This window comes from Perca flavescens, chromosome 4 (genome assembly GCF_004354835.1).
Source record: "Perca flavescens isolate YP-PL-M2 chromosome 4, PFLA_1.0, whole genome shotgun sequence".
Classification (NCBI taxonomy): domain Eukaryota; kingdom Metazoa; phylum Chordata; class Actinopteri; order Perciformes; family Percidae; genus Perca; species Perca flavescens.
In genome coordinates, this window is record NC_041334.1 from 5,964,987 (window position 1) to 5,982,276 (window position 17,290).

Below are 17,290 nucleotides of genomic sequence, written 5' to 3' on the forward strand. Positions count from 1 at the left end.
TTTCAGGAAGAGTTCCACCTCGTCGTCGCTCCAAGCTAATAAATCCCTGCTCTTACTTTTCACCATTGTTGTTCTTTCTCCAAAGTATTTTCTGTGTTTTCGACCTCTACATCCATGATTTCTAACCGCGGAGTAACGTCAAATGACAATCTGCTTCCTCTTTACACCGGCATGTGCATGCCCAGTGTGGGTCCCTATTCAATCGTTTCATTGACGTTTCGAAAATTGCTCATATATAGAGTTTTAAGTCTGGAATCAAGCCAACCAGCTACGAGATGAATAGTGAGCATAACACATTTGATTCGGCGCAAAAAAAAACATTTTGAAAATGGCAAAAAAGGCAAAGGTACAAGACCGTGTACAGAAACTATCATAGACTTCAATGGCAGAAGCTCGCGCTAGCCATTCGCGGTTTCGCGGGTACACGTTTCTATGGTAACAGAGAGTTGGACCAATCAGAGACGTTGCTGTTACACTTAGGATTGAGGGTAGTGTAGTTTTTCTCCCTAAGATCGCGGATAAAACGTGTTTTTCTTAAAACAAGGTTGATTTCATACACACTTCTAGCTTCTACAGGAGCAGTAGTCTTCATTTTCACAAACACGTAGCTCGGGGTCAGTCTACCTCGGATGGTTTAGACATTATGACTGATATTCTAAATCCTTATGGAGAAAATCAGTGGGATTTTTACTTCCAGAGTCGGCTGTGGACTGTTGAGGTCTATTCCCATTGCGTCAAAAAGAGACGCTTGTTCAGGTGCCTTTGGCATTTGTTACTGATGCAAAAAGTCTCTTTTAGTGTCATATTTAGATGCGCCTGGTCGGGACTCTTGGCATCACTTTTTGACGCTCTGGGTCAGGACGTACGTTTAACTGACATGCGGCACAAGAACGGGACAGTTAGGTTCAGGGAAAGATGGTGGGTGGGAGTACAAAATGTACGTTTCAGTGACACGCAGGACAAGAACGGGACACGAACGTCTCCTGGGTGAAAGTCCTGTGTTGTTTGACCCATTCTCCACCGGGGAAAATATCATTAGCTGTCACTTTACCCTCCGTGCGACAAAATTGCTGTCGTGAACGTTATGACTAATCCCTATGAAGATTTTCGGTCTTTCACACTACTCTCTACCGTTGTCCCTCTTAATACTACGTCATCTTACAGCGCCGCGGTCGAGCTGTTGCTCTGCCTGGTGCGTTCCATACAGACGACAAAGTGGGATTTTTGAGTGGGTATCTGACGCTGAGAGACACTGACCAAGCGTCCGTATTTAACGAGTTGGGAGTCACGTGTTAATATGGATGCAGATTAGTTCTGCTACCAGAGCTAAAACTCTTTTAGAGATTGTTCTTTTCCCTCAAAACTCTGCTTAAAAATGTAAACAGTGTAGATGTAGCCTAAGCAGCATCATGGAACCTGCTGTCATAGTTGCCAGCTTGTATTTAAGGGCATTTTACAGTAAGGTAGGCAGGTAAATGACTGGTAATTGTGCACTGACTGTGGCCCCCGGGGGGGAGAACGAGGACGAAGCTCTCGGCTATCATCTGCGCTGTGATCATAGATAATAACGTGTCACAGTGGCTCGCCGCTGTGGCTGCAGACACACCACTCATTACTAGCATTTTGTACCGGCACACACACACACACACAGATGTCCTCCCACTCATTATGCAACAAACAGAGCACACAGAGACACACTCACATGCACCCTACTGCCCTGCTGCATTAAAGCAACAGGGCATTTAAAGTCCTGGATTTGTAAGGACAGTATAAGTGTTAACTGGATCTGTGGCCATGCTGTCAACTTATCGCCATGTAGACACTGTTCATCAACACTGTTCTTTTGGTTATATTTTCTTCTTTTCCTCGATGGATTGAACAGTTCTGATCAGTAAAAAAACACACATCCCATCACTTATGGAGAAAGCTTCCAAATATGAAATACTATTCCTTTTGAATGTGAGAGTGCACACGCTAACATGGCTACCATGGCAGTAAAAGGGCACGTCATAAGTGGACTTTTGTTATGGTCATCGTTTATTCACAGTTATGTCACATATGAATGACAACACTTTGAAATGCAGTCACAGTCTGTGACAGGTGACAGGATAATCACATGCATGAAAGTGACGGAAGCTGCCAAAACTGAGGCATACAGCTTTAAAGAGAAGGTCGTCAAAACGTCAATTAGACAATTCTGTCCTAACCTGCTCCTGGGTGAAAACTACTCCACAACCGTCGACAAATCCCTGCGGGTAGATATTCTAAATAGTTTTTCCCAGGGTACAGCAGTGGGCAAGGATCATTGGCTCTGCCTAGTCAGCCCTCGAGGAAATGTGAAGTACTGTGAGGGGAATATTCAATAGAGGCCATAAAGAATCAGTGTTTTTACAATTTGTTGTGGACTTCAATGCCCATTCTTCATCTTGGATCTGCCATGATATGTAGTTAAAATTACAATTTTGGTACATGTGTAACTGTACTATTTCTCTTCTAATACCTTACACCGTGACTTCACATTTTGTTCATGCTAATGTTATCCATACTGTGAAATGTTTTTACATTAAACTAAATCCCTCCGAGTTTAGGAGAATGTGAAATCAAAAGTGGTTGAGCCGTTTGCTCAACTTGTTTGGAGATTTTTTTGCACAAGGCTTATTTAAATCTGGTCTTATCTGCTGTGCTGTCCTAATCCAAAGTTCTGTGCATCTGCCACTGTGCACTCATAAGATAAGATGAGATCAAACTGTATCGTCTGTTCACACAGAAAATGTTCTCGCGTCATCTGCTCTAACAGTCAACTGATTGAAAATTAGCTGGCGGGCTAACACTGGCACATTTACAGAAATGTTAATTAATGTTCGTTGTCCTTTATAAATAAATAAAACTAAACACGCACACAAACACACACACACATACACACACACACACACCTCAAATCCAAACATGTATATATTATATATATTTATGATTGTCATGATTGCAGTCCCATAATGATACACATATCATCATCATATTTCTGGACTTGCACATCGATTAGTGTTTTTGCTAAATTGCCGTGCTGATAATGATTTTGCAATTTGTGAAGGACATTTTATCAGAAAGTGCATTTCTATTTTTTTTATTTTTTACTAACCAGGTTTTTCCTCTATTTAGATACATTCATACATACATAGACCCCAGACATTGTGCTATCAAATTTGTCTCCACCCACAAGAAACAACTAACTAATAACTAATAAAAACGTAAGGGATTTTAGTTTTAAACCACCCGAGGCAGAAAACGCAAGTACATGTAAGTTGTGTACAGCAGTGAATGAAATGCATGTCATGGGAAAACATATTTAAGGTGTTGACCATGTTTGTGCAATATTGCTTGTTGATGTCTGAAACCCACATTTCTTGACAGGCTTTCTATTGTCACCTCTTTAGTCAGTACTTTGAAAAGTAATTCCATATCCATTTGATTGCTAATTTCTAGAGATACAAGTATGGAAAAACCTCTGATATTGCCTAAAACACTGGTATCGGTGTCTGAAAGTACTGTAGTCAATGCACCGATCTGATACCACTTAATTTAGCCCTGAAGAAAATCTACTTTAAAGTAGTTTATTTCTGTTCTTTTTCCGTTATGACTGACTGTCAAACTGGATAATAATTCTACAGCATTCACGGTTTGTGTTTGTTCATGTTTCAAAAAGAGCTTAAAGCTATAGTGCGTAGTTTCTGTCTCCCCAATGAGGAATTCTAAGTAATGACAACAATTCGGTCGGTGCATCCACATGACACAAGCCTTCCGTGATGGCGCTTCACCCCCAACCCCTCCTCCACACAGTTGCTAGTAGCCAAGGAGGACACGGAGGATTAAAAAAACATGATGGACTCTTCTGAAGAGGTCATTATATTCACTCGAGTTTCTGTGCACGAAAGTTGTCGGACGACACTTCTTTCTGAACATAGCCATACTGAGAAATACAGAGAAAGTTGTGTGGAGCTAAAACTCTTAATTAGCTCATTATGTATCAACTCATTTGGCAATCGCTTGAATTTAACAGACGTTCATTATTATAAAAAAGTTACGCACTAAAGCTTAAACCTGAGCCAGGCCGCACAACAAAGATAGCAATCATATCACATCCATAGAGGGATGGTACCGGATCGGTACTCGTTATCGACGATACACAAGTTCAGGTATCAGAATCGGTATTGGGAAGAAAAAAATTGGTATCGGGTCATCTCTACTAATTTCCCATATGTGTAGCATTCCTCTCACCTCTCTGGCTTGTGTTGTGTTGCAGTGCTGGAGTGGGTCGGACGGGGACGTACATCGTCGTAGACAGCATGCTGCAGCAGATCAAGGACAAGAGCACAGTTAATGTACTGGGCTTCCTCAAACACATACGCACCCAGCGCAACTACCTTGTCCAGACTGAGGTTTGTATGTCTCGCTGCATTTCATGTTGATTAAATTGCCTCCTCAACTCCTCCACTTGCCTCCCTTCCTCGCGTCTTAGGTCTTAGGTCGCGAAGAAATCATCGGAGGAGAGAGGAAACGAGCAAATGTGTTTTTGCGGGATTACACGTCCTTTCCCCTGAAACGTCACATGAATACGTCAGCTGTTTGGGCAGAGTTAGCAACTCCTTCAGCCGCACGGCTTCCGTTAAGGCTGCTCTCGTGTTTCCTCACCTATAGCTCCTCGATAATCCCTCCTTGATGCTCGCTCCTCAGTAATCGAGGAGCTATCAAATAAGGGCCAGGAGATGCAGACTCTGTGTCTGTGTGGGACTTAATGTCTGGGAGACTTTTGTTCGCAGTGTAGCTATTGAGTTATAAAAGCATGGACAACAACATATTCATATGCCTCATTGTTTCCTCTTGGGGTTTCTGCTACCTGGTACAACTATTAGACAAAGACAGTAGGGCTGGGCAATTTATCGATATATGAGGCTAGTTATCGTCTTACATTTCAGATATCGTGATATCGTTATATGACTGTTCTAGCTGTTTTATTTGCCTTTATCCACTTAGTCATACTATCTGTTAAATTTGCTCTTCAAAACAGAACTGGACCTACAAGGCAGACAAGGCAGGTTTAAACGGTTTATTGCAAATGTGAAAGATCAACAGGGAAGCTGGATGTTGAGGCAGGCAGTCAGCGTTGCGAGTGGAGATCTGGATGCAGACTGAGAACAACAGGACGAGGCAAACGGATGAAGCGTGGCAGAGCTAGAAGCAAAAACAGAGAGCAAAACGGAGCCGAACGTTACCACTGTGACTACGACGACAAACTGGCGAAGAGTGGAGTGTGAGACCGGGTTAAAATACTGCAGCAGGAGTAGATGGCAATCAGCGCTGAGGGCTTACAGGTGGTTGAATGAACAGGCAGGTGAATGGAATCAGAATGGCCACGCTCAGCCTCACACAGGATCACAAAGAGACAACAGAGCAAGGGGAGCCGGGAAAACACACAGGAACCACTGCAGATCCTGACCATATCCACATTATTAGTGATACCACGAATACCCACAGTCAGTAGTGGTGGAGATACAATATCTTGCCTTGAACAGATCAACAAGTGGAATATTTTTTCCTCAAACAAGTTGTCACTCAACATAGTGTTTGCTAAAGCTGGCGTAGAGAACCAAATCACACAGTCTACAATGGACATGTGAATTTGTTAAGTGCAGTTTAAAAAAAACTACTTCTACTACTACATCTCCACTGTGTTTGGCCAATGCATTGTAATAACTTTAATAATATCCCCTGTCCCCCCTGTCTATGTCTCTGCTGGCAGCAGCTTGTGTTCTGCTTATCTGTTGTCAATATGTGTTCTGAATTCTGTTCTTTTTATCTCTGAAAAGAACTATTTGCTTCAAACCAAACTGCATATTCCAACTGTTTAGGAGGATGCGTGTTCAGAATGTGTGTGTGTGTGTGTGTGTGTGTGTGTGTGTGTGTGTGTGTGTGTGTGTGTGTGTGTGTGTGTGTGTGTGTGATTTTCAAAGCCTTTTCTCAGGGAGGACATTCAATTTGCTGCACGCCATGTTTCAAGTCGTAAGGAAACCCCAATATGTGGTTATAACTGATACCTTGGTTCTATGGTTTTGGGCATGCCAAACACCATCTGCCATACCAGCTGCTAAACATCTTGTTTGTCTTTGGTCACCATTTTTGCTGATCCAGGAGCAGTACATCTTCATCCACGATGCCTTGATGGAAGCCATTTTGGGGAAGGAGACGGAAGTGTCAGCCAACCAGCTTCACAGCTACTTCCACAGCATCACGACACCCGGACACAGCGGGCAGACACATCTGGAGAAACAATTCAAGGTGAAGGGACGGATGGCATTTACTATTCATTCCACTTTAAGCACAGTTAATGTAAAAAAATATACACAAACATAGGGTGTTTGGGGTGAGGGTGTGTCTATGTGTACTGTATGTGTATGTATGTATATTTGTCAGGCCATGTTCAGACTGGGAAAACAGATTTCCTCAGTGGACAACAAAGGCTATCTATTTATCTATCTATCTATCTATCTATCTATCTATCCACCCAGCCATCCATCCACCTACATGAAACAATGAGTCTTGTCGTGAGTCACTTTAGATCACTAGCTCATTATCGATACATACTTTTTGATCACAATAAAAGATTTTAATAGTTTATAGTACAAATATGTACAATTTTATCCTGACATCGAGATACAATTCAAGGCATGTTTCCCCAAATAACGTACCGTATGTGTTGTGATGCCATTTAAAAGTTTGACAAAGTATAACCCACCCACTTTCTCTTCTTCTTTTGTGTTTTAGTTGGTAACACAGTGTAACGCCAGATTCGTGGAATGCTTCAACGCTCAGAAGGAGTGCAACAAAGAGAAAAATCGAAATTCCTCCGTGGTGCCGTGTAAGTGTTACACTCTAGAACCATATTACATTTGAAATGAAACTGTTTCTCCAGAAGTAATAACCAAACAGCAGAAAATAATACAATCAGCTGCATTTAGAAACCGTTGGCATTATTCAATGAATACATTTGAGTGTATCTCCATTAAAGAAGAATGGTACATAGAGATTCTTATTTCTGAATGGCAATGGCGTTTCATACAGAGAGATAATTTTTTACCCATGAATAGAAAATGAAAAGGCTGCATCACTATACATTTCAATCTCTAGACCAGGGTTCTTAAACAGGAGGCTCTGGGACCCTTAGGGGGGTCCTCAGAGTCAATGCAAGGGGGCCTCCAAATTATTCTTTTTTTGAAAGTTCTTTTCATAAATTTGAAATGTCTTAACATGAATCCAACATATTATTAGCAATATAAATCCCTACTGACGATAGGCTTACTGGCCTATAGTCACTAAGGTAGCCATCAACAGACACAGTTCATCTTTTTCACTGGGCCACATGTATGTTTAACATTAAACAACGTCATTGTTTTACATGCAAATTCATTTTATGCAATATATGTATAGGAGATCTCTGCTCCATCTCTCTTTCAGTTAAGGGATCCCTGGCTTAAAAAAACATTGAAGACCCCTGATTTACACAGTCACTGGCTGTTGCACACTTCACTATATCAACAACAACTGTCTACACTCAACTACTACCAGCAAAAGGACCAATGAATGCACACTTAGTGGCCTCTTACTGTGATTGGTCTGTTCTGATAACCTGTTAAATGGCTATCCCCCCCCCTCTGTCTCTGTCTCTCTGTGTGCAGCGGAGCGAGCGAGGGTGGGCCTAGCACCTTTGCCCGGCATCAAAGGCACCGACTACATTAACGCCTCTTACATCATGGTCAGCACTTCTTCTTCTTCTGTCAATCCTTGCTCTTTCCGGTCCCTCCCTGATGTTTAGATTCAGAGGAAGGTTAAGCCCAGACCCCCACAGACCAAAGATTCGGAAAAGTTGCAGCGGTCTGAACCGGCCCGTCTCAGCTAAGTTTGACACGCCTGCCTAAATCAAGCACGCCGTGACAATGGCCAGTATGTTTCTCTCTGCAATGCCCTACCGCTCATGTGCACATTGCATCTTGCCTAGCGTTAACTACTGAGGACACGCATCAGAAAAACAATTATCCATAATCCATTTCATTTTTGATGTTACAAACAGCTGGTCGAAATAGCAGCGTTTCAGACGGGTCTCAACGACCGCCCGAAATTGCGGTAACGTTATATGGTCAAGCGATTTAGAGAGTGACCGAAGAGAGGGAGCGCACAGCGGCGTTAGAACAAAGCAGTGAATCAGAGAAATAAAACTGTAGCAAGCATCTCACTATCACTAACGTTATCCACATTCATATTTAGACGAAACAAATGATATGTCCAGGTACAAAAACCCTAAAAGTCGGAAGTTAGAACAGAAGAACAATGAGTCGTTGTTATGGAGATGATACACCGTCTCATCACATTTGTGTGAACTGGCAGGTTTTAGAACGCTGAAGACTGGCTCGTCTCGTCTCGAATCTTTGGTCTATACTGGGCTTTACAGGTTATATAGTCAGTAAACACGCAGTCGGTATCACTGGCTGTGTGTGTTAAATTTACACTTTTGTTTTAGTGATGCCTAAATCCCAAAATGCTCTCGCAGCTCATGTTGATAACAGCTCATAGCTAAAGGTGCTGTAGGTAGGATTGCGAAGATACAGGACTTAGCCAACAACTTCTCAGTCCCTCCCCCTTTTCCGCTAAAGCCCAAAACGGTCTCCTAAGCCCCTCCCCCAAAAGGGAGAATGAATGCATCTGCATGAGCAGTGATTGACACACAGTTAGACACCCCCCCCCCGCCCGGCCCTGATTGGTGAATCTGAACAGGGAGCTGTGGATTTTTGCAAATCACACTACAGCCTGTAGGCGGTTCCAGAGGAGCCAGATTTTTTTTTTTTAATGACCTGCTTCATGTAGTTCTACTGGAACATAGGGTCAGTTTCAGCAAATATGACAGAAAGTTTTTATTAAGTTATTAAGTCTTACCTACTGTATCTTTAAATTTCAGAACATCAAGTGTGAGATATGTGGAGATTTTGGGTTGGTGTATAAAAATCAGGGACTGCTCCTTTAACTTTCATAAAGTCAGGGGAAAAGACGAATTTGGAAAAGAAACAGAGGCCGAGATATGCTGACTTTTAGTCCACTGAGAACCATTAAGGTATTGCACATACTGTATTGACATACAGATCTGAGAATCACACCAATCAAGTCTTGCTTTCTAGTAACCACGGAGACTTCTACTTCATCACCCAGTGTGTAATACAGGCTTTCCATTAACACTTTGAAGTCTAAAGCTCAGCCGAGATAGCCCTGATGATTCCATGATGACAAAAAAAGCACCTCCAGAACCACAAAATACCTGACTCAGCAGGCTGAGTAGTGCTCTCCGTGACTGGTAAACTGACCTTGACGTGCCACCCCGTGCCCCCCTGCTAGCCCCGCCCCCTGGGTCAGCTAACAGCAGTTCAGTATTTTCCTTTCAACAGCAGGTTTCATACAAAATGAGATTTCCCCTCAAAGCTCAGTTTAGTCCTTTGAAATGAAGCCAAATCCCAGCAGTGCAGATGACTCTCTGATGATGAGCTGGTGATGTATTCAGTAATGTTAATGCTAAAATGTTGAATCCAAATTAATGTGCTGTACCTCTTCCACTGACCGGTTGTGTTTTTTTGTGGGTATTTTTGTGTTTTTTTACAGGGTTACTACCGGAGTAATGAGTTCATTATTACTCAGCATCCCCTGCCTCACACCACAAGAGACTTCTGGAGAATGATCTGGGACCACAATGCACAAATTATTGTTATGCTGCCTGCCAGCCATGGACTGGTAGGAAACACACACACACACACACACACACACACACACACACACACACACACACATACACTATGGGCAGTTATTAGTGCCATCTACCACTTTGACAAGCATGTGCACTCCTACATTTTCTGCCCTCTAAGCCTGTGTTTAAAGTATTATGAATCACACACACACACATCTTCATGAGCTAAAATTACCATGTGTCATTTGTTGTAATTGTGGTAAGCAGCCTAAAGCCCAAGATATACTTGCTTTAGTCTATATCCACGACGATCCACTTCCGGGATTGGCCCACAAACGGCAAAGGCCCCTGACCATGCGTCCGTATTTTACGCAACATCAGCCTGGGACAAAGATTCTGCAGGAACGGCAGAAGATCCAACTAGTCCAGATTCAGTGACTCATGGCCAGTGGTGGAATGTGACTGAGTACATTTACACATAGTAATGTACTTAAATACAAATGTTGAAGTACTTTTACTTTACTCAATTTCAGAGAGCAATATTGTACTTTGTACATTCATCTGACAGCTTTAGTTTGTAGTTACTTTACACATATTTTTACACACAAAACACATAGTAGTTTATAAAATCTGATGTTTAATTATAAATGAAACTAGCCAACAATATAATGGCCTACAAGTCTGAAATGCTGAAATGTTTAGACCATTAAACACACAACAGTTTGGATCCTTTCCACTTTCTAAAATGGGAGGGTTTTTCTGCATTGAGTACTTTTACTTTTAATACTGTAACTACATTGTCCTGATGATGATGACGATACTTACTTACTTAGTACTTTTACTGAAGTAAAGGATCTGAATACTTCTTCCACTACTGCTCTTGGGTTTGATGCACCAGAGGTGGGAAGCAGCAGGAGGCCGCTTCACAAAACTGGGACTGCAAGACAACTGGGAATAATGTTCACACCAAGTAGAAATTTCAGTCCAAATGTTGTGTTATGTGAACATTTTCCCCCAATAGAATATACTGTGTATTTTACACAAGATATACTACAGTGATAGTGTATCCTGGGACACAACGTTACGTGAAGTGAGTGAATGGACACAGTAGTGAAACGCTCTCTGCGCTCTCTTGTGCAGGCAGAGGATGAGTTTGTGTACTGGCCCAGTCGGGAGGAGGCCATGAACTGTGAGGCGTTCACTGTCACCCTCATCAGTAAAGACCGACTCTGTCTGTCCAATGAGGAGCAGATCAGCATCCACGACTTCATCCTGGAAGCAACGCAGGTAACTCAGAGAGAGTGTGTGTGTGTGTGTGTGTGTGTGTGTGTGTGTGTGTGTGTGTGTGTGTGTGTGTGTGTGTGTGTGTGTGTGTGTGTGTGTGTGTGTGTGTGTGTGTAAGAGAGAGAGAGGGAGACACAACACAATTTTAAATTAATATACTACTAGTTTTTTATTGACCCTAAATAAATAAATTATCGCACACACACGCAGATTTTTTTTATATATAATTTTCTTGTTTTCTTTTTTTTTTTTTTTTTAAATGTATACTGTATATTTTAGTTTACTCAATGAATTGTATGTATGTATGTATTTTTGTCATTTTATTATTTTTGAATTTAAATTATCGTTTGTTTGTTCGTTTTATTGTTTTTCTGACATTAATGCCAATAAAGAATTTAGAATTTGAGAGAGAGAGAGAGAGAGAGAGAGAGAGTATTGTCTTCTTCTGCCACAATATGAGGCAAAATAAGTAGAGAATTGTATATATTATCATTTTTATTATTCAAATCTTTTTCTTTTTATATTATTGTTTCAATGTACCCTTTGAGGGACATGCACAGAATTTGTTTAGTATCTGCAATGATATCATTATTATCCTGTTCACTTGTATTATTATATCTGATGTATTTACTCCTTGTTGTTGTTGTTGTTTATATGTATGTTTGTTCTTATGCTTTGGCAACACAGATGTATTTTTTTTGTCATGCCAATAAAGCAAATTGAAATTGAAAAATTGAAAATTAAAATGGAGAGAGAGAGAGAAAGAGAGGATTGTTTAGTTCATACTTACACATTTGTAATAGTGCTTTAAATATCTGTATATATTTAGAATATCTTACATCGTTACATTCTCCTATGTCTTTACATTACTCCCCCCCCCCCCCCCCAACCCTCTCTCTCTCTATTCTACTGTCCACCAGGATGACTATGTTTTAGAGGTTCGGCACTTTCAGTGCCCCAAGTGGCCGAAGCCCGACGCCCCCATCAGCAGCACCTTCGAGCTCATCAACGTCATCAAAGAGGAGGCGGCCAACCGCGATGGACCAACCATCATCCACGATGAGTGAGTCATACATTTGATTTACTCTTATGACTCGTATGAAGTAGGTACAGCGAATGGTTACGTGTCAAATTAGAAAAGCTACGTGAAAACATAAAGTTACAGTAGATAACACTGTATGTCATTGGGTCCGTCATCCCCAATATTAATTGGTTCCATAGTGTCGACTCCCAGGTGAATACATGTTTTTGTGAACACAGAATGATGTGGACAACAAGCGTAATGGCCGGAACAGGCATATAGAGACACTGGCAGCCCGAATATCCTGCTAGTACACAACAATGTGGAAAGACACATATTGTTTTACTTCTATAGAACAAGTGACAGTGCCTCCAACCCCCTCACTCCCCCAACAGGTACCCCAGGAAAACTGCCAATTAAACGTAATGAAAGTGTCTTTAGTATTGACACACAGTGTTCTTGAATGACACGGATCCAGCAGCTTCGGCTCATGTTTATTCATTAGAATAATGAAGACTGCTTGTCGCATCCTCGAGAAGAAAAGTGACTAATTGAGCACTTCATCTGGTTGCCATGGCGCAGCCGGCTTGCACCAGCGCAGAGACTGTCAGTTGGCGGCTGGTCCTAATTGTCTGCGCGCTCATTATCCAGCCAGGCGTGGTTGTTAGCAGCGGTTGGTGCTGCGTCCCTGACAGGGCTGCTAATGGAGGAGGAGAGCCCGGTGTTCCCCAGGGAGCCTGATGCCGGGCTGCGCTGTATTCATTTGCTATGAATCAGGGGTCTTCAACAGGAGGGCCCGGGACCCCTAGGGGGTGGGTGGTGATGATGGAAGAAGTCTTAACATGAATCCAACATATTATTGGCAAATATAAATCCCCTTTGATGATAGGCTTACTGGTCTATAGGTTAAGGCAGTCACTAAGATAGCCATCCTCAGATACAGTTTATCTTAAAGGAGAATTCCGGTAGATTTCAACACGTAGCTCTGTTTTTTGTAAATTTGGAATGTTGTCAGTAGCGAGAAAAACAAAACCAATCGGTGTTGCCAACACCGTGTTATCCTCCTGCTATTGTTAGCACCCAGGAGGCTGAAACTGGGCAAGTTTTAAACATGATTTTAGCCTCTTAACATGTTCGAAATGTCATATTTGCCTATACCCATGGCCCTAATACTCTTCCGTATAAAGGCAACACATGCTGATGATGATGATGTAAAAAAGTTAGCTGGCATCAAATGTAGCTACATTGAGTGTTATGCCTCAGACAATGATTTGCGTTTAGAAATGGGCCCAAAACAGCAGCTTTTGTTTGTTGTAATTTGTCAGCTTTATAGCCGGGACACACTTAGCCGATTATCGGCCGTTAGACAGTCTGGCGAGGTCAGTGACGCAAATCTGTTCGGTGTGTCCCGTGCCGTCGGCGTTCATTTTGGCCGACCTGACATGTTCAGTCGCCGGCAGGGCAGTCGGGACTCACCCGGAAATGGGGAGCGGAATGAGGTGACTAGAGTCTCCCAAAATCTAAGGAAAATCTTTTAAACTGACCTTTGTTGAGCTGAAATGAAGACGGATTCGGGAACTGCACAGCCTATTTCTCGCTTAAAATGTTCTCAGAAACATGTTTCAGTGAACTATTTTAGTACAATATGAGATCGTATTCTGAACGGCTGCCATGACAGTCTGGCTTTGAATTTCCGGAGAAAACAAACGCATGTGACACGTTCGTCCAATCAGCTGACGATTTTCATTTCTTGGTCAACAATACAGATTAGCGCCGCCTGCTGTTATAGAGATGTATTATGTCTCGTCTTTTTGGTGTGTTCTATGGCACTCTTACCTCGGGGACGCGACTGATCATCTCGACTGGCTTTTCTGCCGAGGGTCGGCCGTCTGGTTGGTGTGTCAGCACCTTTACAAAGACGAGAGACTTCATTTTGATTACTGCTTCAGCTGTCAAAACAGCAAAATCAACAATATGTTGAGGAACCAGCGGAGAAACATACTATAAGAGCTTTTCTGGTATTATTGTGGAGATGCATGCTAACCCCAGACCCTGGCTTTGTGTGTGTGTGTGTGTGTGTGTGTGTGTGTGTGTGTGTGTGTGTGTGTGTGTGTGTGTGTGTGTGTGTGTGTGTGTGTGCGTGTGTGTGTGTGTTTCAGGTTGGGAGCAGTGTCCGCCGGCATGCTATGTGCCCTCACCACCCTGTCTGAGCAGCTGGAGAGCGAGGGGGCCGCCGATGTCTACCAAGTGGCCAAGATGATCAACCTCATGAGGCCCGGAGTCTTCACAGACATTGTGAGTCCGACATATTCAACAACAACTCCAAATACAGCCGCAAGCCGCGATTCCGGCTTCAAACCTTTTTTATGGTCAACAGACTGAAGCAAGTATTTGTAACGATCCAAAAAATAAAGTTGCAAGCAGCAATGAGTGGGTTTCAGCCCTCACAAAGCTGGAGCTGACCTTTTTTTACTTCATATTTATCCCCAAAGATGGGATATTCATGTGCAGTGATAGATAAAATGTAGGTTGCGCACCAAACCAAAAAGACAGAAAACTGTTTTTCCCACTGTAATTATGTGACACTCAGAGCAGAATTTGGCAGATTTGCCGACTTTGAGACTCAGAAATTCCCCCAGAAGCAGAGAGCTTTCATATTCAGGCTGTGAAACAGGTTGCTGTGAGTCGGCTGTGTGGTAGCTTAATTGCTTTTAAAAATGTAATCATAGTTTTTCATGATTTGCTAAATTCTATGACGGATAAGGAACTTTTTTCCTGACCTTTTTTAGGGTTTTATGTTGACCAAACTGTAAGTGAGAAAGCTATATGAGACGTGCAGTAATACGGGCAAATATATTTGTCTAAACATGTCTGGCCCTTATTGTGATTCTCATTTCCAGTGTGGCCCTTAGTAAAATTGAGTTTAACACCGCTGAACTACAGGATATGGCTCGGTTGTCATACAGTAGGGATCGACCGATAATAGTAGTTAATGAAACCAATATTTGGAACCACTATGCATTTACAGTGAAAAACACAGTCAAAGAGAGTCAGATAGTGTTGTGGGGGTTAGGGTTCATGTGTCATGACACTGTCATGTCACTCTTATGTAGATACCTTCAAGTAAAGTGTTACCAAATTAACTTTATCGGTTATCATGCAAATAAAACGCAGATACAGATAATCTGCAAAAAAAACAACCAATAATTGGTCTATCTCTATTTTACGTATATTATATAGTTCTGATATGTTCCCCCCCCTCTCTCTCTCTCTCTCTCTCTCTCTCTCTCTCTCTCTCTCTCTCTCTGTCTTCACCGATGGGCTCCCAGGACCAGTACCAGTACCTGTACACATCTCTGCTCAGCCTCGTTAGCTCCAAGGACAACGGCTCATTCGTTCTGGCCGGGGACAGTAATGGGACCATGGTGTCCATGTCCGACCAGTCTGACCAGGCAGAGAGCATGGAGTCCCTGGTGTGAGAGAGGACCCTCAGGGGGCCCCCCGGAGCTTAGCGGATCAGAGGGCGTCTGGTGGCTCTCGGAGCGCCAGAAAGGAGCCACTTACATTTGTAAAACGTCAAGGAACTCTTGTGGACGAGACTTTTTGAGGCCTTTTTGCCAGACTCTTGGTTAAAACGAATAACCTGATTACTTTTTTACACTGATAAAAAGTTTTTGATATTTATTTTTTTCGCCATTTTATGTCTTAATGTTCTCCTACTGAAGGGTTTGCACCTGCGTTTTTGAGTTTGACGACGGTGTCGGTCGGTAGGCAACGAGAAACACTTTTCTGTCTTTTCTTGTTTGCACTATACAACGGCAGTGTTACTGCCTCTACTAAAGCTGACTCACTTGGCTTTTCTCCACTCAAGCTCTATTTTTTGGTGTGTTTTTTTTTCGACATTCCATGGCGTTGGCCCCTTATTGAATCAACTGCTTCTGTGAAGGACATTGTTCTGCCTGCCAGCTACCAGTTGATTTAAAGACAGTCAGTGGACGGAGGAAGGCACCGACTCTCTGCCTCAGTAACAAAATTGCTGTTTGACTTCAGCTCAGCGTGACCTCCTCCGCCCCTGCTCACCTATCCTACTCATATTACCACTCATTAATCACAAGAACCGAGATCTTGGAACCTATTGCCACAGACAAATAGCGCTTGTTTTTAGTGAGTAGTTTCCTCTTTTACCGTTCGCAAGGTTTGGGCATCGTTCTGATGTGAACAATTCTGATTCCAATTGCTATTCTTCCTTCCGATTCCGGTTCTTAACAGTTCCGATTCTTTGAGGGTGGAGTTGAAATGGCCCACATCCTTATTTCCAAGATAAGAGGAACATCTTATTTTGATTCAGTGGTGATTTACAGTTTTTTCAACAGGCTTTTTCAACGTAAAATAAAGTCACACTAGAGCACCGCTTACCGTGCTCCATGGCTGCACCACAACAAGCGCCTTGAAGTACGGAGGTCGCTACGGAAACCCAAACTAGCGTGTGTTAGATTTGGAACCGATGATCGGAATCGAAACCAAAAGTTTCCAAACGATTCCAAACAACACCAATAAAAAAAAACATTCCATCGGAATCGCGATTTATTTTAATTTTTTTGAAACGATTCCAAGTTGGAACCGGTTCTCGATGCCCAATCCTATACCGTTAAATTTTTGTTTTTTGCCTTTTTTTCTTGTCACACTCCCTCTTTATTAGCGAGTCACACCCATGTTAGAATACCTAAGGTGACTGCTACTGTGAAGTTTTATTATTATTTCTTTGTACAATTCATATTATGCTTTTTAATATATGGAAATACTGTATGTATACATATATAAATATATCCTTATCATAATAACTTTGTGATTTTTGTACACGTCCTTTGTGGCCGGTTGATTTCCAGCGCGGCCGATAGTTGAGCGCTCCGGTACTCGCAGCTGATTCACAGCCATCTATCTGGAGGCGGACTCCCTCGGCCCTCTGCGTTCTTGTATGCTGCTACGTCACCTCAACTCACACACAAATACACACATACAAAACACCACCGGTAGTGATTTTACATTTCAAACATTTTTGACAAACTGAAAAAAACAGGTGATGCAACGATAAGACATTGCCATTCTTTTTTGAAAATCATGTTTTTAAAGGGTCTTTTTTTGTCATAAAATTCATTCTGACAGACAAGCACGGAGAAAGAACACAGGCTGTGTCTCAAACCGCACACTTC

At 42.3% G+C, this 17,290-nt stretch overlaps 1 protein-coding gene across 2 annotated transcripts in view; it reads left to right on the forward strand.

Annotated features, from left to right (window-relative positions):
- The window catches only part of ptprga (protein tyrosine phosphatase receptor type Ga), a 509,782-nt gene extending 493,099 nt beyond the window's left edge, over window positions 1-16,683 (forward strand). For both annotated transcript variants that reach the window (XM_028575592.1, XM_028575593.1), the window contains exons 21-29: window positions 4,298-4,433; window positions 6,184-6,330; window positions 6,817-6,910; window positions 7,728-7,804; window positions 9,694-9,822; window positions 10,916-11,062; window positions 11,980-12,122; window positions 14,240-14,375; window positions 15,410-16,683. In XM_028575592.1, coding sequence (XP_028431393.1) covers window positions 4,298-4,433; window positions 6,184-6,330; window positions 6,817-6,910; window positions 7,728-7,804; window positions 9,694-9,822; window positions 10,916-11,062; window positions 11,980-12,122; window positions 14,240-14,375; window positions 15,410-15,559 — 1,159 coding nt within the window. In that variant the 3' untranslated portion in view covers window positions 15,560-16,683. The remainder of the gene's footprint in view (window positions 1-4,297; window positions 4,434-6,183; window positions 6,331-6,816; window positions 6,911-7,727; window positions 7,805-9,693; window positions 9,823-10,915; window positions 11,063-11,979; window positions 12,123-14,239; window positions 14,376-15,409) is intronic.
- The last annotated feature ends 607 nt before the right edge of the window (window positions 16,684-17,290 follow it).